We start from the raw sequence: 20,073 nt of genomic DNA on the forward strand, positions 1-20,073 counted from the left end.
TCCTCAGGACGGCCGGAGTCTGGGGCCCTGTCAGGCACTTGCAACAAAAAGATACTGGGGTTCCCTGGAGCAGCCCATTTAAGATCCGGGAATAGGGCCATTCTCCCATTGCCATGCAGGTCCTCCTGACTCCCTACTGGGCCTTTGGGTTCCTGGGCAGACAGAAACCAAAATCCTTCCCAGAAACGCGGAGTCTGAGCCCTGTGGCCGTGCAGACTTGGCGTACCTCCCGGAGCCCCTGGAACAGGTGTCTGAGCGCCTCCAGCCCCATGTGCCCACCTCGGGCGGGTCCCTCAGTGGCGGGGCCGGAGCCCACTGACCACCAGGATGGCCTGGGCTGAGACCCTGGCAGACCAGGCTCTCCTGAAAGACACGCTGCTCTCAGGGAAGGCACATCTCTGTAGAAGGAGGTGGCTCCATCAGCGATGATGCCAGAAAAAGGACTCCAAACGCCCATCTCCAGGGGGAAACCTTGACCCTGAGGTTGGGGCTGCTTGTCTCCAGCCCTGCAGGTCAGAGAGGCCTGAGGACCTCTTTCTGCTCTCCATCCCACTGCAGTGGCCTTGGAATTCTGGGCTGTAGGAGTTCAAACTATGGAGCTGAAGCCTTTATATACTGTTTTTGATTCAATATTTTTCTGTAGCAACACTTACATTTTTTGTTATATGTTTATTTTTCAAAATAAAAATCAGTAATGGTGATTTCAAAACATCACACTTGTATCGTCCTCTGAAAGGCTCACATTGTGAATGGTAATTTTCTGACTGAGAATGTTATCCAAGGGAGAAAGAGAAAAACCAGGTCAGTTAATGGCATTTCCATATCCTCAGAGAGAAAGTCTCTCTATTCAGTGAGTTAGTTCAGTTTCCCTTCTCCAAGGAAAGACAGAGCACAAAACCCAGAGAGTTCAGACTGACTTTTCTAGGAAGAACAAAAGTTATTAGTATCACTACCGCATAGAGAAACACCTCCAATCACATAGAGACAGTAAAACAAAAGCAAGAGAGGTATATTATAAACTGTGAAGTCTGATTTAATGTCAGCCTCTTGATACTTTGGGGCTTCCCAGGAGGCTCAGAGGCAAAAGAAATCTCCCTGCCAATGCAGGTGACACAGGAGATAGGGTTTGATCTCTGGGTCAGGAAGATCCCCTGGAAAAGGAAATGGCAACCTCCTCCAGTATTCTTCCTGGGAAATCCCATGGACAGAGGAGCCTGGCAGGCTATATAGTCCATGGACTCACAGAGTCACACACAACTGAGCACGCACAAGCTCCGTTATCTTGATACTTTATTTCAGGACTCACTCAAAACATTATTTTTATCTTTTAGTAGAAAGTTTTTCTTGTGTCCCTTTTGTTAAAGGCATGGAGCATGTGGATGGCACTTTGCTATCATGTGGATATTTATTGGGGGGTTTTCTCTACCTATTACATTTTCTTTTCTTTTTTTTTTTTTTACCTATTACATTTTCAAGGGTCCAAAAATTTGATCGCACTTCATCAATGAATACAGAAAACTTCAAAAAGGATGTTCCAGATAACCATGTTCACATATCTCTTGCCTTTCAGTTACTTGATATGGATCGAATATTTAGATTCCGTATATGATCCTTACAATTATTTGACCTAAGACAATTTTAATCTTTTTTGTCAATTCTTCCCGATTTTACAAATAATAAATATTCTTTGTGCAATGAATAGTATATGCAGTTATAATACAGAGAAAATTAAAAACCAGCAATGGCGCCTTTGGGAATATAAAATCTTACCATATTATGTTTTCAAAATATAAATTATATTCAATTTAACCTTTCCTCTTTTTTTCAGACATTATTTCAATTTTCAACTCATTGAACTTCATTCCCTTCCCCTATTCCACGTCAGGTAAGGCAAAGTTTGCTGCGTTTTAGAGAACAAGCGGGCTTGCTGTGATGGAACAAGCTGAGTCACCGTGACTCCTAGAAGGAAACTCACATCCCTCTTCTCACTTGTGGGCTTCCCAGGTGGAGCTAATGGTAAAGAACCTGCCGATGCAGGACGCATAGAGCTGAGGGTTCGATCCCTTGGTTGGGAAGATCCCCTGGATGAGGGCATGGCAATCCACTCCAGGATTCTTGCCTAGATTATCCCACAGACAGAGGAGTGTGGTGGGCTACGGTCCCTGGGTTTTGCAAAGAGTCTGACTCAACTGAAGAAACTTAGCACTCACACACTCTCACTTGTTACTGGTGAGATTACTGGTTGCTGCAATTAGACTATCATATAGTTTGTGAAATGAAGATATGAAATTCAGTCCTGGAGAGTTCAGTTACTTCCAAACAACAACTTCTGGCTATCCTGGCCAGAGCAGTATGTGTATTTAGGGGGAGCTTGAGTACCCGGCTTGAAAAATAGAATGTGAGGGATTCCTCATTCTGAAGAAATATCTCCGAATGAATGCAGGCAAATTCAGAAAGGCAAGTAAATCTAGTGGGTGATAGGTCTAGATGGGTAGGTGCTATTAAAACTATAATTAGTTCATTAAATGGAGCTGTGAAATTTATACTTGGATAGTTTATTCCAAAACAAAACTCCGTAAGTTACAAAGGTGAATTCATGATGAGACTTTTATCAGAGGTTGGATTGTGGCAATTGGATCAAGTAGGTTTCAAACATTTGAATTCAATCATTGGCATCCTGATGTGTTTCCAACTCTGCAAAATCTAATCATGTGCACCTATACCTTTTCATGGAGTTGGTAACCCTATCACTTGGAAGAAATGGGCGTGGTCATTGGAGAATATTAAGCATTCAGCAAGAACCAAGTTCAGTCTTCTCTGGAGCCCAGAGCTGTGGTGTGTGGAGTTGGCTGAGCTGTGAAGACTTTTCAAAGTTTCTGCCACCAGCAGTGGAGCATCTAAATCCTGAACTGAATTTGAGACTTACCCACTGAAAAGGAGTGGAAACTTCATTAACTACAACCAAAGTGAGTTCTGATCAAGGTACAATGAAATTCTGATATGTTCAGTTAAAAATAAAACTTTAATGGCAGTCCTGGACACAAAAGCTAGTTGTATTTATTCTGTCAGTACTATCTATGTTTCAGCACTTCCTTAAGCATTGATTCCATGTGGGATTTGCAGACAAATAACTTATTTTTGCCTACACGATATCAAATAACCTCCTTATCAAATGTGGGTAAAAATAAAAAATTAGTAAATATTGTTGAGATGATGAAAGCAGTTAATCTATAGAAAACGATTTAATTCAATGCTGAGAAATACTAGGCAACACATATTAAGTTCTCCTATTATTGTTTTAATATTATCATGGTCCTTGATGCTATCAGTCTACAAATGATTATATTCATGCTGACTATTGTTTCCTGATTATTGTGATACCTGAACATTCACCAGTTCAAAATATGACATACTATGATGATATGAACCAATTCCGGGAAAACTTGCTTTCCTGAACTAGAAGTGACATTTTTTTTTTTTTTTTTCTTCTTTTTGTCTTGAAAGCAGCAGTTTTGTTATTTAAGCTGGAAGCAAGCTCTGAACTCTTTAGGACATCAGATTAAAGCCAAGATTGATTGTATGAAGTTTAAGTTCTTTGTAAACAAATTTCTTTGTCTTTAGAAAAGCACTTCTGTCACTTTGATGATGGAAGGAACTGAGGCCCTGAGGAGAGAAAGGAAGGGTGTGCTAATGTGGCTTCCAGTCAGGGAGTCGTGGAGGTCGAGAGAGAGACAGACTGAGGTTCTGTGTGTGCTTCTGTCAGAGTCAGCTAATAAAGTAACTCTGAAGTCATCCCAACACTTACCCTCCATTCTAATCTTTAAGGGGCTTCCAGGGAGTTCCGTGGTAAAGAGTCCACCCGCCAATGCAGAAGACGCAGGAAACATGGGTTCAGCCGCTGAGTTGGGAAGATCCCTTGGAGAAGGGAAAGGCAACCCTTTCCAGGATTCTCGCCTGGGAAATCCCAAGGGCAGAGGAGCCTGGTGGGCTAGAGTCCATGGTGTAGCAACAAGTCAGACAGGAGTGAGCACACTCACACTAATCTTTAAGCTTCTCCATGTATTACTAATTTTAGTATGATAGAAATCCTGGTTTATTTGGAACAAAAAAGTTGCTAAGGACTCTTATTGTATTTCATCTTTTGTATAATAGTAAATCCAAGGTGTATACAGTCACCATTTCTAGGTTTGTTCTGGGGAGGTAAGCAAATAGGGAAATTAGAGTTCAAGACAGGACTTTGTCCAAAGGATTTATTTTTCCCGATGAGGGCAGAAGAAAGACTTTTTCTCTTACCCTCTCTTATTTCTTTCTTTAATTTTCAGAAACATGGATTCAGACACACTGCAGGTCTTCCAGAGTGAACTCACCTGCTCCATCTGCATGAACTGCTTCCTGGACCCTGTCACCATAGACTGTGGGCACAGCTTCTGCCGTCCCTGTCTGAGCCTTTGCTGGGAAGAAGGCCAGACACCAAGGAGGTGCCCGGAGTGCAGGGGAATATCAGCGAGGCCCGATTTCAAAACCAACATTGCCCTCAAGAGGCTGGCTTCCCTTGCCAGGCAGGCCAGAGCTGACCACGACCACAGCTCTGAGGAGCAGATCTGTGTGACACACCAGGAAGCCAAAGGCCTCTTCTGTGAGGCTGACCAGACCCTGCTCTGTGGGCCCTGCTCTGAATGCCCCGAGCACGCAGCTCACAGCCACAGTCCAATACACAGGGCTGCTGAGGAATCCCGGGTAGGTGATGCCTCTCAAGCAGTTTGGGATCCAGAGGCTCCTAAGTCAGAGAGGAAGATGAGGATGCTATGATGGTGATGGGGGTGGAGATAGTGGAGGTGGGATTTCTGAATGTGGATCCTCACATATAATGTGTCCTCTGAGTGTTGTTGCCCAATTGTCCACACGTGTGGAAATGCAGCATCCCGGGGCGAGTGGCACCAGGGACACAGGCTTCTGATGGGAGCTTGAGGCTTTCTTACTCGGGCTATTTGAGTCTGAGTCTCAGTATCATGGGACATGGATTCCATTATCTGTAAAGTTCCCCCAATTCTCTAGTATACAGTTCTATTCCTTGATATTCAAATATTGGCATCAAATTAATGTGGAAAAGTCTGACAACAGCCTCCTAAGTCAAGTTTTCTGTGTAACTAATAAATGCCTTTTCTCATGAATAAGGGGATTAAATTTACAGTGTCATCTTCTGTGTCACTAAATCCTGTGGGTATTTTGCAGGAGAAACTCCTGAAGAGAATGAGCTCTTTATGGAAAATGAGAGAAGAAATCCAAATCTGTCTGAATCAGGAAGCTAACACAACTCAGTCCTTTCAGGTAAGAATAAAAATGTTCCTATTTATTTGTATAAATATTGATATAATTTTACCTTAGATTTTTTTTTTTAGGCCAATGTAAGTTCCTGTGAAAGGCTACTGGTCTCTTCCCTGGAGGAGTGGTTTCAAATGACTGATCAGTAATTGGAATGAGAACAGGCTAATATATGGTAGTTCAAAGAATGCTAGTATATTCAAAGACCAAGGCATGAAATGTATTCCAAGGCCACATTTTGAAGATTGGAAAAAGCCTTTTCAGACATGGGGTATAAGATGCATTGCACTAACTGTGACTGTGAAGGAGAAGAGAGGAAGAGAGTCGTACCTAGAGGAAAACTGATGGCTCAGGGGTAAAGAATCTGCCTGCAGTGCGGGCGCCACAACAGACCTGGATTACATCCCTGGGTTAGGAAGATGCCCTGGAGGAGGAAATAGCAGCCCTCCCCAGTATTCCTGCCTGGAGAAACCATGGACAGAGGAGCCTGGTGAGCTATAGTCCACAAGGTCACAAAGAGTTGTGCACGACTGAAGAGAGTCAGCATGAAGGGAAAAAGAAAATACATATATTCAAAATGAGGTTCACTTCATGAAAGAATATTTAGAAGAATCAGAGAAAGGAACAAGAGAAAAACAAGACTCAGGTCGGAGAGGAAATAACTGATGGAGTAAGAACCCGGAAGAATCTTCCTTTAAACAGGCAAAGAGATTAGGAATTCAGAGAAAGCATGGGCAATAAGGACCTGAAAATATTCAAGACTCTTTGAATGCATGTGGCAGTTTGTCAGGAACTTCCTTGATGACACTAAGGAAATAATATTTGGAGTTTTCTTTTGAATGTGAACATACGTAATGCTTTGGATCCACTATCTCTGCAGGACTATGTGGCCTTAAGGAAGGTGATGATCAAGCTTGAATATCAGAGGATGCTTCTGTTGCTCCGGGAGGAGGAGCAACTGCATCTGGAGGCCCTGGAGCGAGAGGCCAAAGAGATTTGTGAAGGACTCAAGGAGAGTGTGTTCAGAATGTCTCAGTACAGAGAAAGTCTGAAAGAAATGTACAAAGAGCTGACTGAGATGTGCCACAAGCCGGACATGGAGCTGCTCCAGGTGAGAAAGGAGGGTCCATCCTCAGAGAGAGAAATACTCTTCTAGACGAGTGCTGTGACACTGAAATATTACCTATCCAGACAGATGATTACACAATCAGCAAGACTCTGTGACCAGGGGGAAGTTAATTTTCTTGGAGTAAATCTCAGTATACATTCCCCTAAACCCTTGGCACTCTCTGTTATCCACTCTTCCTGAAGACACTGAGGTTCTTACTGTATACAGACAAGATATTTAGAACTGGTATCAATTTTAATGCAACCGATGGTTCTTTTTATGCAATTGTCTGCTTTACCTTAATTGTTACCATAAGTGGTGAGATCACTTCCTGAAGACAGCAGTGGGCAGTGAGTGACACTGGAAAACTAGATGTTGCTGCAGCATTGTGCAGACCCTTCCTGCCCCCTTTGCTTCCTTAATGAGACCTGAGGAAGCCCATCATGTCTTAGGTTAGGGTATGTTATGAAGATTGCTTCTGAGTGTTACTTAGAAGAGATTTAGAAAACTGTGTCTTATTATGAAACAAGAATACGAATAGGAGATGGAAACAGAACTCTAATGATTAACATGATTTTTTTTTTCCTTTGCAGGGCTTGGAAAATGTGCTGGAAACGTGAGTATACATTAATGATTTTTGATTTCTGAAACATTTTTGTCTTTTTGATGAAGTGGACCCAAAGTTCTTGCTTGGGACCTGGGGATTGATTTCAGGTCCTCCCCCATATCTAAATCTCAGGACAGGATTCTTAATACATAATAACATGTTATTCGCAGATAACTAATACACATGCTCCTGTACACTTTGTCATCTCTAGACAACTTTACAACATATACAGTATAAAGTAAATGCTACATAAGTCATTCCCTGGTATGTGGCATTTTCAATTTTTACATTTTTGGACGTTTCTGGAATGTTTTGTGAATTTTTTCCACTCAGAACAAAAGCAAAGGGGAAGGAAGTTTACACTGGGAATTTGGGATTGACTGGTACGCACTGTATATGAAACATAGTTAGAATAGTAGCTCTGATCCTATGATAAAATAAAAGAATAAATAAGCAAATACATAGCCCAGAATGTACAGATTGAATGCATGTGTGAATCCACAAGTACAGAACCCTAGCATATGGATTACCACATTGTCTTTTTGGCCATTTTCTATTTTATTTCAAAAGAATTTCAAGGGTTTCTAACCCTTGGTCTCAGTCATTTCCTTTTCATTTGACTGCAATCAACTATATCTGAAAACCTGCTGCCATTCTGGGCTTTGTTCCACCTACTCAACCCATTCTCTCCAGCTTGACCACAATAAACCTTAGCGAGGGATTTTTCTAAGACATCACAGAGGAAGCACCTATCCTAGTGGATTGAAAGGTGAAAAAGGCATGAAAGAGGCATATTCCCTACCATGACAAGAGACTGTGATTTTGTTAATACTGAGCAGCAGTGACTCAGCCTGTTCCATCACAGCAAGCGCCCTGCAGGCAGGACCTCACACGGAGCGCCTTTCTGCTGCCCACTTCTAAGTGAGACGTTCAGGACCAGGACAGCCAGGTTGGACCTGGGTCACTTTGCTGGACTGACAAGAGTAAACATGTCTGGTCAGTGAGCACTTCTGTTTAGACACAGAATGTATCCTTGATGACTGCTTTGTGAGTGAAATCTCACAGGCTTAGCCTGAATTTTTTGCTCTCTGTAAAATACCCAGGATCTTTGAATCAATGGAATTGAGGAAGGGAATGAAGTTTAGTGAGTGCAAATTTGGAATATTGTCTGAGAAAAATGGGGAAAATGAAGTTTGATGTAATTTCTATTTAGTAAAATATATGGCAACATTTTTATATTCTCAAATGAGTAGAATATATTATATATGCAAATCACCAAAAGTAGGAGAATCCTGAGAACATACGGGATCCTGTGGTAAAGTCTGCTGGTTTGCCATGCTCATGTGATTAGCCATTGGTCTTGACATGGAATCGATGTCCTTTGTACAGGACTCATCTGACACAGATACAGAAGCCTCAGCCCGTGAACCCAGAGCTCCCTTCCTGGCCTGTCTCTGGATTTCTACACATGCTGAACAACTTCAGAGGTAAGAGTCAGTCTTTTGGTGATCAGGACTACATTTCATCAGAGCTTCTTGGGAACAATCCTTCTTTCATTTTCATTTTATTTCTTTTTTTTTTTCGTTTTTGTTTATGAAGGTGGTGCATAAATTCCTGAAGTTGCTAACACCTTTTCTACCTCTATCAGTTCAGTTCAGTCGCTCAGTCTTGTCTGCCTCTTGGCGATACCATGGACTGCAGCACGCCAGGCTTTCCCGTCCATCACCAACTCCTGGAGTTTACTCAAACTCATGTCCACTGAACCAGGGATGCCACCCAACCATCTCATCCTCTGTCGTTCCCTTCTCCTTTTGCCTTCAGTATTTCCCAGCATCAGGGACTTTTCAAAAGAGTGAGTTCATCACATCAGATGCCAAAGTATTGGAGTTTCAGCCTTAGCATCAGTCCTTCCAGTGAACATTTAGGACAAATTTCCTCTAGGATGGACTGGTTGGATCTCCTTGATGTCAAAGGGACTCTCAGCAGTCTTCTCCAACAACATAGTTCAAAAACCAATTCTTCCATGCTCACCTTTCTTTATAGTCCAAGTCTCACATCCATACATGACTACTGGAAAAACCATAGCTTTGACTAGATGGATCTTTGTAAGCAAAGTAATGCCTCTACTTTTAAAAATGCTGTTTAGGTTGGTCGTAAATTTTCTTCCAAGGAGCAAGCATCTTTTAATTCCATGGCTGCAGTCACCACTGGCAGTGACTTTGGACCACACCCCCCCCCACAATAGTCTATCACTTTTTTGTTGTTTCCCCATCTATTTCCCATGAAGTGATGGGACCAGATGCCATGATCTTAGTTTTCTGAACGTTGATTTTAACCCAACTTTTTCACCCTCTTCCTTCACTTTCATTAAGAAGCTCTTTAGCTCTTCTTCACTTTCTGCCATAAGGGTGGTATCATCTGCATATCTGAGATTATTTATACTTCTCCCAACTGTCATTATTCCAGCTTGGGCTTCATCCAGTCAAGCATTTCTCATGACGTACTCTGAATTTAAGTTAGATAAGCAGGGTGATAATATACAGCCTTGACTTATGCCTTTCTTGATTTGGAAACAGTCTGTTGTTCCATGTCCAGTTCTAACTGTTGCGTCTTGACCTGTATGCAGATTTCTCAGGAGACAGGTGGTCTTGTATTCCCATCTCTTTAGAATTTTCCACAGTTTGTTGTGATCCACACATTCAAAGGCTTTGTGTATTCAATGAAGCAGAGATAGAATGTTTTTCTGGAACTGTCTTTTTTTTCTTATGATCCAGCAGATGTTGGTAATATGATCTCTGGTTCCTCTGGCTTTTCAAAATGCAGCTTGAACATCTGGAAGTTCAGGGTTCAAGTACTGTTGAAGCCTGGGTTGGAGAATTTTGAGCATTACTTTACTCGCGTGTGAGATGAGTGCAGTTGTGCAGTAGTTTGAGCAATCTTTGGCATTGTCTTTCTAAGGGATTGGAATGAAAACTGACCTTTTCCAGTCCTGTGGCTACTGCTGAGTTTTCCAAATTTGTTGACATATAGAGTAAAGCACTTTCACAGCATCATCTTTTAGGATCAAATAGCTCAACTGAAGTCCATCACCTCCACTAGCTTTGTTCATAGTGATGCTTCCTAAGGCCCGCTTGACATTGCATTCCATGATGTCAGGCTCTAGGTGAGTGATCACACCATCGTGGTTATTTGGGTCATGAACATCTTTTTTGTATAGTTCTTTTGTGTATTCTTGCCTCTTCTTATTATCTTCTGCTTCTGTTAGGTCCATACCGTTTCTGTCCTTTATCGTGCCCATTTTTGCCTGAAATGTTCCCTTGGTATCTCTACTTTTCTTGAAGAGATCTCTAGTCTTTCCCATTCTATTGTTTTCCTCTATTTCTTTGCATTGATCACTGAGGAAGGCTTTCTCATCTCTCCTTGGTATTCTTTGGAACTCTACATTCAAATGGGCATATTTTTCCTTTTCTCCTTTTCCTTTATGTACTCATCTTTTCACCGTTGTTTATAAAGCCTCCTCAGACAACAATATACCTTTTTGCTTTTCTTTTTCTTGGGGATGGTCTTGATCACTGCCTCCTGTACAGTGTCATGAACCTCTGTCCATAGTTCTTCAGGCATTCTCTATATCAGATCTAATCCCCTGAATCTATTTCTCACTTCCACTGCATAGTCACAAGGGATTTGATTTAGGTCATACCTGAATGGCCTCATGGTTTTCCCTACTTTCTTCAATTTAAGTCTGAATTTGTCAATAAGGATTTCATGGTCTGTGCCACACTCACCTCTCAGTCTTGTTTTTACTGACTGTGTAAAGCTTCTCCATTATTGGCTGCAAAGAATATAATCAATCTGATTTCGATATTGACCATCTGGTGATCCATGTATAGAATCTTCTCACATGTTGTTAGAAGAGGGTGTTTGCTATGACCAGTGCGTTCTCTTGGCAAAACTCTGTTAGCCTTTGCCCTGCTTCATTCTGTACTCCAAGGCCAAATTTGCCTGTTACTCCAGGTATTCCTTGACTTCCTATTTTTTTATTCCAGTCCCCTATAATGAAAACGACATCTTTTTTGGGTGTTAGTTCTAGAAGGTCTTGTAGGTCTTCCTAGAACTGTTCAACTTCATTTTCTGCAGCATTACTGGTTGAGGCATAGAGTTGGATTACTGTGATATTGAATGGCTTGCCTTGGAAATGAACAGATCATTCTGTGGTTTCTGAGACTGCATCCAAGTACTGCATTTCAGACTCTTTTGTTGCCTCTATAGTCACATTATAAACACCAAGTCTGATGTTTGCCACCTGTAATTTCCTGAAAATGCAAAACCAGATACACACACACACACACACACACACACACACATTTATGATATAGGATGAGCAAAGGGAGAGCACCAGGTTGTTACTGTGATTATAGAGACTGAATATTTAGTTCTGTGAGTGACCATCAATATGTTGTTTACTCAGTTTATTTCACTCTTGAGCTTAAATCTGTCATTGCTGCTTTTAATTTACTGTATGGGCTTTCCTCGTGGCTCAGATGATAGAGTCTGCCTGCGATGCAGGAGACCCAGGTTCGAGCCCTGGGTCGGGAAGATCCCTGGAGAAGGGAATGGAAATCCACTCCAGTATTCTTGCCTGGACAATTCCAAGGAAAGAGGAGCCTGGTGGGCTACACACAGTCCACGTGGTCGCAAAGAGTAAAACAGGACTGAAGGATAACACTTTCACTTTCACTTCATTATAGCTACATTTATTACACATTGTACAAAGATTTATTATTTCTAAAATTAGGAATAAATGACAGAAAAATTGAAATGGGCTTTGGTAGAAGAATTATAATGCTCTCAATCTTACAACAACTTTAAGGCAAGGGATGCATGAACACTGTCAGTTAAAATATCTTTTTTGAAGCTCCCAAATTATTCACAGATGGATTTCTATCAATTCTTTTGACCTTTGAAAATGTAATAGGTACAGATAATACCCCCATAAGTGTCCATGTGATAACAAAGTACCATCTGTAGTTTCCATAGTATTAAGTACAAAGGACACAAGAAAAGTTTTCTAATATAAGGATCACCCAGAAATAATCACCCAAGTCCAAGAAACCCAGAGAGTCCCAAACAGGATAAACCCAAGGAGAAACACCCCAAGACACATATTAATCAAATTAACAAAGATCAAACACAAAGAACAAATATTAAAAGCAGCAAGGGAAAAACAACAAATAACACACAAGGGAATTCCCATAAGGATAACAGCTGATCTTTCAATAGAAACTCTTCAAGCCAGGAGGGAATGGCAAGACATACTTAAAATGATGAAAGAAAATAACCTACAGCCCAGATTATTGTACCCAGCAAGGATCTCATTCAAGTATGAAGGAGAAATCAAAAGTTTTTCAGACAAGCAAAAGCTGAGAGAATTCTGCACCACCAAACCAGCTCTCCAACAAATACTAAAGGATATTCTCTAGACAGGAAACACAAAAATGGTGTATAAACTCGAACCCAAAACAATAAAGTAAATGGCAACAGGATCATACTTATTAGTAATTACCTTAAACGTAAATGGGTTGAATGCCCCAACCAAAAGACAAAGACTGGCTGAATGGATACAAAAACAAGACCCCTACATATGTTGTCTACAAGAGACCCACCTCAAAACAGGGGACACATACAGACTGAAAGTGAAGGGCTGGAAAAAGATTTCCCATGTAAATAGGGACCAAAAGAAAGCAGGAGTCACAATACTCGTATCAGATAAATTAGACTTTAAAACAAAGGCTGTGAAAAGAGACAAAGAAGGTCACTACATAATGATCAAAGGATCAATCCAAGAAGAAGATATAACAATTATATAATATATATCCACCCAACATGGGAGCACCGCAGTATGTAAGACAAATTCTAACAAGTATGAAAGGAGAAATTAACAATAACACAATAATAGTGGGAGACTTTAATACCCCACTCACACTTATGGATAGATCAACTGAACAGAAAATTAACAAGGAAAAAAAAAAAAACATGTATCTATAAAGTTCACTAAAGCAAAGCACAGTAAAATGAGGTATGGCAATAAAAGGCGTTAAATTTATCAAATAAAATAAATAAATAAATAAATAAAGTGCTGAAGAAAAAAAAAGGAACAGAAGAAATAACATAAGCAATAAACTGTCTCGAGCAAACAGAAATCATCTGTAAAAATTGCTAGACTGGATGGTGTCGACAATACGAACTATTTTTTTTTTTCCGTCTCATGTCTTTTTCCCCTCAGTCTTCTGATCATTTCTGTTTTTCTTTAAAAAACAAAACAAAAAAAGAATCAATGCTTTTTGGTGAATCCTAAAGTAAACTATGAAGAGATTGACCTAAGTCAGACTTTACGCAGTTCATGATATATGTCTTTTTTTAATTTTCTCTTTGATTTGATGTACTTCTGTATGCCACAGAGATAGTAATAAATTTTATTCTTCAGAGAAGAGTCACTCTAACTCCCTTTGCTGTCTTTGTTTTGATTTCCTTGGAGAAGGAAAATTAAAAAGCTTATTTTTTTTTCTAATTTTATTTTATTTTTAAACTTTACATATTTGTATTAGTTTTGCCAAATATCAAAATGAATCCACCACAGGTATACATGTGTTCCCCATCCCGAACCCTCCTCCCTCCTCCCTCCCCATACCATCCCTCTGGGCCGTCCCAGTGCACCAGCCCCAAGCATCCAGCATCGTGCATCGAACCTGGACTGGCAACTCGTTTCCTACATGATATTTTACATGTTTCATTGCCATTCTCCCAAATCTTCCCACCCTCGCCCTCTCCCACAGAGTCCATAAGACTGTTCTATACATCAGTGTCTCTTTTGCTGTCTCGTACACCGGTTTATTGTTACCATCTTTCTAAATTCCATATATATGCGTTAGTATACTGTATTTATGTTTTTCCTTCTGGCTTACTTCACTCTGTATAATAGTCTCCAGTTTCATCCACCTCATTAGAACTGATTCAAATGTATTCTTTTTAATAGCTGAGTAATACTCCATTGTGTATATGTACCACTGCTTTCTTATCCATTCATCTGCTGATGGACATCTAGGTTGCTTCCATGTCCTGGCTATTATAAACAGTGCTGTGGTGAACATTGGGGTACACGTGTCTCTTTCCCTTCTGGTTTCCTCAGTGTGTATGCCCAGCAGTGGGGTTGCTGGGTCATAAGGCAGTTCTATTTCCAGTTTTTTAAGGGATCTCCACACTGTTCTCCATAGTGGCTGTACTAGTTTGCATTCCCACCAACAGTGTAAGAGGGTTCCCTTTTCTCCACACCCTCTCCAGCATTTATTATTTGTAGACTTTTGGATCGTAGCCATTCTGACTGGTGTGAAATGGTACCTCATAGTGGTTTTGATTTGCATTTCTCTGATAAAAAAAGCTTATTGTGTAGAAAGCCTCTGCCTCTCAGAGACATGGAAATTCGACTGGCTAACACAGTTTTTATTCTTTCTACAGTGGATAATGTTCTGAGTCTGACAACGATCGTTCACCATGCGATCCTTGATGATGAAAGTGCGCTGTTTGAGGATGATCACCCCATCGCGTCCAGACAGCCCCAGGGCGGATCATGTATTGTGTCCTGGGGAGCTTGGGGCTTCACCTCCGGGAGGCATTACTGGGAACTGGACGTGGCCCAGTCTTCCAGCTGGGTTCTGGGGGTCTGTAAAAGCATCTTCACAAGTGATTCCAGTATCAGTATTGGTGCTGAAGAAGCATATTTTCTGTGTTCTACAAAGGTGAACAGTCAGTATATTCTGTCCACCACCTCCCCACCCTTAGTGCAGTTTGTGAAAAGGCCTCTGGGTAAGATTGGCGTGTTTTTGGATTATGACAATGGAACTGTGAGCTTCTATGATGTTTGCAGAAGTTCCCTCATATATAGTTTCCTTCCTTCTGCCTTCTCCTCCCCTATGATACCTTTCCTTTGCCTTAAATCTCCATGAATTGTCCATTTTTTGGACCATTATTGGGGCTTCTTTTCTGGGGATATTGCTGCCCTTCACTTCATGGGAGGCCACAGGATACCTGACTGTGTCCAGCAGCACATTGTTATTTAATGTAACATAGTGAGTGTATGTTTATAAAATGGCATAAAGGTGTTGTACGCATAAATCTGTTATTAAATTTTAATAAACATTTATTATGGAGTATTTCATAGAATATAGTCAATCGCTTTTCTTTTTAAAATAAGGATTATTTTAAACTACATTTATATACCATAAAGATCACTACTTTTAAATTACTTAATCAATGGTTTTTAGAACTATACAAAATTATAAAACCAGGACTGTCTCATTGTGGGACATGTGCGTGACCTCCAAAAGGAACCAATGCCCAGTACCATTTACTCACTCTCAGCATATACCATCTCATCACACTCTTCAGCAAACTTTCCTCAAGTTAGTAAATATTTTTACTACTTGAGGGAAATTCCTGTGACAGTTCAGATAGTTCTCATCTTATTTCATATTATTGTTACATTCCCACTCTCCGTGAAGTACTCAGAACAGAACATATAGAACTGTTAAGTCAGTCAGTGAAGACACACATGAATTAAATAATTCATATAGACAAAAGCCCCAGAAAATCATGATGGTGTGATAACTCACCTAGAGCCAGATATCCTGGAATGTGAAGTCAAGTGGGCCTTCGGAACTATCACTACGAACAAAGCTAGTGGAGGTGATGGAATTCCAGTTGAGCTATTTCAAATCCTTAAAGATGATGCTGTGAAAGTGCTGTACTCAATATGTCAGCAAATTTGGAAAACTCCTGCCACAGGACAGGAAAAGGTCAGCTTTCATTCCAACCCCAAAGAAAGGCAATGCCAAAGAATGCTCAAACTACTGCACAATTGCACTTATTTCACACACTGGTAAAGTAATGCTCATAATTCTCCAAGCCAGGCTTCAGCAATATGTGAAGTGTGAAATTCCAGATTTTCAAGCTGGTATTAGAAAAGGCAGAGGAACCAGAGATCAAATTGCCAACATCCGCTGGATCATCAGAAAAGCAACAGAGTTTCACAAAAACATGTATTTCTGCTTTGTTGACTATGCCAAAGACTTTGACTGTGTGGATCACAATAAACTGTGGAAAATTCTGAAAGAGATGGGAATATCAAACCATCTGACCTGTCTCTTGAGAAACCTGTATGCAGGTCAGGAAGCAACAGTTAGAACTGGGCATTGAACAACAGACTGGTTCCAAATAGGAAAAGGAGTACACCAAGGCTATATATTGTGACCTTGCTTATGTATCTTCTCTGCAGAGTACATCATGAGAAACGCTGGGCTGCAGGAAGCACAAGCTGGAATCAAGTTTGCCAGGAGAAAAATCAATAAACTCAGACATGCAGATGATACCATCCTTTGGCAAAAAGTGAAGAAGAACTAAAGAGCCTCTTGATGAAAGTGAAAGAGGAGAATGGAAAAGTTGGCTTAAAACTCAACATTCAGAAAATTAAGATCATGGCATCCATTCCCATTAGTTCATGGCAAAAATGAGGGGGAAACAGTGGAAACAGTGGCTGACTTTATTTGGGGGGGCTCCAAAATCATTGCAAATGGTGATTGCAGCCATGAAATTAAAAGACACTTACTCCTTGGAAGGAAAGTTATGACCTACATAGACAGCATATTGAAAAGCAGAGACATTAGTTTGTCAACAAAGGTCCATCTAGTCAAGGCTTTGGTTTTTCCAGTAGTCACGTATGGATATGAGAGTTGACTATAAAAAAAAGCTGAGTGCTGAAGAATTGATGCTTTTGAACTGTGGTGTTGGAGAAGACTCTTGAGAGTCCCTTGGATTACAAGGAGATCCAACCAGTCCATGCTAAAGCAGATCAGTCCTGGGTGTTCATTGGAAGGACTGATGTTGAAACTGAAACTCCAATATTTTGGCCACCTGATGCAAAGAGCTGAGTCATTTAAAAAGACCCTGATGCTGGGAAAGATTGAGGGCAGGAGGAGAAGGGGATGACAGAGGATTAGACGGTTGGATGGCATCACTGACTCACTGGACATGGGTTTGGGTGGACTCTGGCAGTTGGTGATGGACAGGGAGGCCTGGCAGCTGTGGTTCACGGGGTTGCAAAGAGTCAGACATTACTGAGCGACTTAACTGAACTTAATTTAAGACAAAATATTTTTCCTTCATTGACAAAATTTTCAAAAAGATAGTCAACATAACAGACATAAAGTACTAGGGATAAAGTCAAGAGTAGAGAGGAAACTGAGCTGCAGATTCACAGCTTAAGGAAATTCTATTATTTTGTGGTTAATAATATCTACTACATATGCTTGTTTTATAATGTTGATTTCGAGATTTCCCTGAGACAATCAGTCTCTTTTTGACAGATCTCAAACCAGCTTCTCTGTTTATCTCATTTTATCTCCTAATCTTCTCTTGGACCCTGGGTCCTTTAATTCACAGAAGGCCATTCTCTGCAGTACAGAATCCAAGACCTTTCCTTTCAGCCACTTCTCTTTTCATTTTAACCTTTTTACTTCACTTTCCTGGATTACATCTCTGATTCTAACTCTCTTGATTGAATAACTCTTTTTTTTTTTTTTGTTAGGTTTCATTTAGGATAAGCCCTGTAAAACTGGGTGGAAAATGTACTGAAGAGATAAGGGAATTTTGAAGAGTACAGATCTCGCATTTGAAATCCAAACATAAATTTCAATTCAGGATTTGCAACAATTTTCATTTTATTTTTAAGGGTCAACTTAGATTATAAAATTGATATATAACAAAGATGGTGTGATTTTCTCATTTAGCAAATACAAGGAAAGGAATTTTCCTTCCCTTGCTCTGCAGAATCATTGCATCCCACACACTACAGAACTTCAAGTAAGAATTAACCTGCCATACCTTTAGTGTGAGGATGCTCTTAGGGTGGTGATTACATCACTGGCACCTTGTAAGTGGCCCCAAATTCTAGAAATGGAGTTTCCAGTGTCCAAGGAAGATCTTGTAAAATTGCTGGAAGACATGTAGAATAGTCCCCTGCCAAGTGATGGCCACACATTCAAAATACCTCTGTCCCTGATAGACTGGGGAAAAGTTACTTGTAAGACACTTCTGGAGAAATGTGTATAATGCAATGTTTAGAAACTTTTATAACATGAGCAAACTGTGCAGTTTAAGAATTATTCCTGGAAATTAAGGAATATTTAAAAATTCCTAACAAAAACAAAACACATGTGCGCATGCACGCACACACACACACACACTTCTAATTTATCAAAGAAGCCCCTGAAAGTTTACCCATTTTTTAAAGAACTTATGGCCCTAATACTTCCCAAAACACCCCACACTGAGTATCAGGGCCTGACAATTGTCCTGTCTGAGAAAGACAAGTAGTTCTCAGAGAACATAAAGCTGAAATACATTCAAGATTTCATGGAGAAAAAGGAGTCCGAGGAGAAAGTGGTTCACTTCAGGGAACATGATTCGAGTGTTCAATAGTCCAAGACAATGGATGTTCCCAAAGAAATATTCCAAGAAATTATGTGTCCAGTTTTCCAAGAAATCAGATGTCCTCAAAGGAATCCAAATGAAACCCACAAGAAGTTTTAGGACAATGTACAAGAGTTGAATCTCCCCCAGAAAACTATTTTTCCACGAAGGATTCAATTCCATGGAGAGTCTAAAAACCCCTTCAAGGACAGAGGACAGATTTTCCATGAGGATTCATGGTCAGGTCTAGTTGCAAGAATCTCCCTGCAGGAGACTGGAGATTGGCAGATCCTGCCAAGGCATCCTGAACACTCAGAAATAGCCTTATAAGAACCAGGCTGAGGAGGTGGAGAAACAGTACGAGGTGGACCTGGGTCCTCGGCTCTAGAGTTAGTGTCCTGAAGGATGTGCTGTAGATGGGGACTGTAGATCTGCCTGAATTGGGCTCAGGGATTCCCTCATGCTCATGTTCTCACACTTTCTGTAAGTTGTCTCTCTTATGCAATAGATACTTTTTTTTTTTTTTACAACTTGTGAACCCATATGGACACATTATTGTCAACCAAGCCCATAGTTTTCACTGTGGTTATATGAAAATATTTTAATTTTAAAACATAAAGGTCTTTGAATTAGATAGATACATATTAGGTAGATAGGCAAATAGCTAGTTATTTCAGACTCTTCAAAATACCTTTATATTTTACATTCTTAAACAAATATTTGTTAAAGTTGATTTTGAATTTTTTTTTAATAACAAGCAATTAAGTAATGCACAAGGCATTTGGTATTCAAAAATGACCAATAGATTTATTTCCCATGGAGTGCTGTGTATGAAGTTTCATTCACTGGTATGCTCTTTAATATATGCTTTTAGGATGCACTGTACATAAATGCTTTTGATTTCTTAAAGTTTCCAGAAATTTTCAATTTTTATTCTTTTATTAATAGATGACTAAAACATTGAATTAATTTGGAAATTTTCTTATCAGTTTGTGTCACTTGCTTCCCGAATTGGCTTTAATTTGCAAAATTAGGTCTAAGCTACAGTTCTTTTTCCCTAAAATCAGGAGATTTTCTCATAAGTTATTTTTGCCATGAAGTGCAATAAGTCTTATAACCCAAGATAGATAGTGAGATATCCAGTCAAGTGGGGCTCTTCTTGTGAATTTCAGTTCAGTGTAATTGCTCAGTCTTGTCCAACTCTTTACGACCCCATGAATTGCAGCACGCCAGGCCTCCCTGTCCTTCACCAACTCTCGGAGTTCACTCAAACTCACGTCCATCGAGTTGGTGATGTCATCCAGCCATCTGATCCTCTGTCATCCCCTTCTCCTCCTGCCCCCAATTCTTCCCAGCATTGCAGTCTTTTCCAATGAGTCAGCTCTTCGCATGAGGTGGCCAAAGTATTGGAGTTTCAACTTAAGCATCAGTCCTTCCAATGAACACCCAGGACTGATCTCCTTTAGGATGGATTGTTGGATCTCCTTGCAGTCCAAGGGACTCTCAAGAGTCTTCT

The 20,073-nt window shown here is 40.4% G+C and overlaps 1 protein-coding gene across 9 annotated transcripts; it reads left to right on the forward strand.

Moving 5' to 3' along the window:
* The first annotated feature begins 1,441 nt into the window (after positions 1 to 1,441).
* Positions 1,442 to 15,266, forward strand: LOC147342602 (tripartite motif-containing protein 64-like). 9 transcript variants are annotated; one of them, XM_086383193.1, is made up of 8 exons: positions 1,442 to 2,966; positions 3,826 to 4,200; positions 4,323 to 4,737; positions 5,233 to 5,328; positions 6,203 to 6,433; positions 7,024 to 7,046; positions 8,427 to 8,524; positions 14,550 to 15,266. In XM_086383193.1, the coding sequence occupies exons 3-8, from the start codon at positions 4,327 to 4,329 to the stop codon at positions 15,035 to 15,037; spliced, it is 1,347 nt and encodes a 448-aa protein (XP_086239319.1). In that variant the 5' UTR covers positions 1,442 to 2,966; positions 3,826 to 4,200; positions 4,323 to 4,326; the 3' UTR covers positions 15,038 to 15,266. The 9 variants fall into 9 exon arrangements, with proteins under 9 accessions (XP_086239319.1, XP_086239317.1, XP_086239321.1 ...); XM_086383191.1 differs by lacking the exon at positions 3,826 to 4,200 and having other exon boundaries at positions 1,442 to 2,982; XM_086383192.1 differs by lacking the exon at positions 3,826 to 4,200 and having other exon boundaries at positions 2,668 to 2,966.
* The last annotated feature ends 4,807 nt before the right edge of the window (positions 15,267 to 20,073 follow it).

Source organism: Bos grunniens, chromosome 29 (genome assembly GCF_055505025.1).
Source record: "Bos grunniens cultivar Pamir isolate PY7600 chromosome 29, Bosgru_T2T1.0, whole genome shotgun sequence".
NCBI classification, from domain to species: domain Eukaryota; kingdom Metazoa; phylum Chordata; class Mammalia; order Artiodactyla; family Bovidae; genus Bos; species Bos grunniens.

What these genes read in the sequence shown, in the direction of transcription:
- LOC147342602 (XM_086383191.1), top strand. Translation starts at nt 4,327, where the DNA reads ATGGATTCAGACACACTGCAGGTCTTCCAGAGTGAACTCACCTGCTCC. An exon ending in ACACAACTCAGTCCTTTCAG is followed by an intron (nt 5,329 to 6,202) that starts GTAAGAATAAAA and finishes CTATCTCTGCAG; the next exon opens with GACTATGTGGCCTTAAGGAA. An exon ending in CGGACATGGAGCTGCTCCAG is followed by an intron (nt 6,434 to 7,023) that starts GTGAGAAAGGAG and finishes TTTCCTTTGCAG; the next exon opens with GGCTTGGAAAATGTGCTGGA.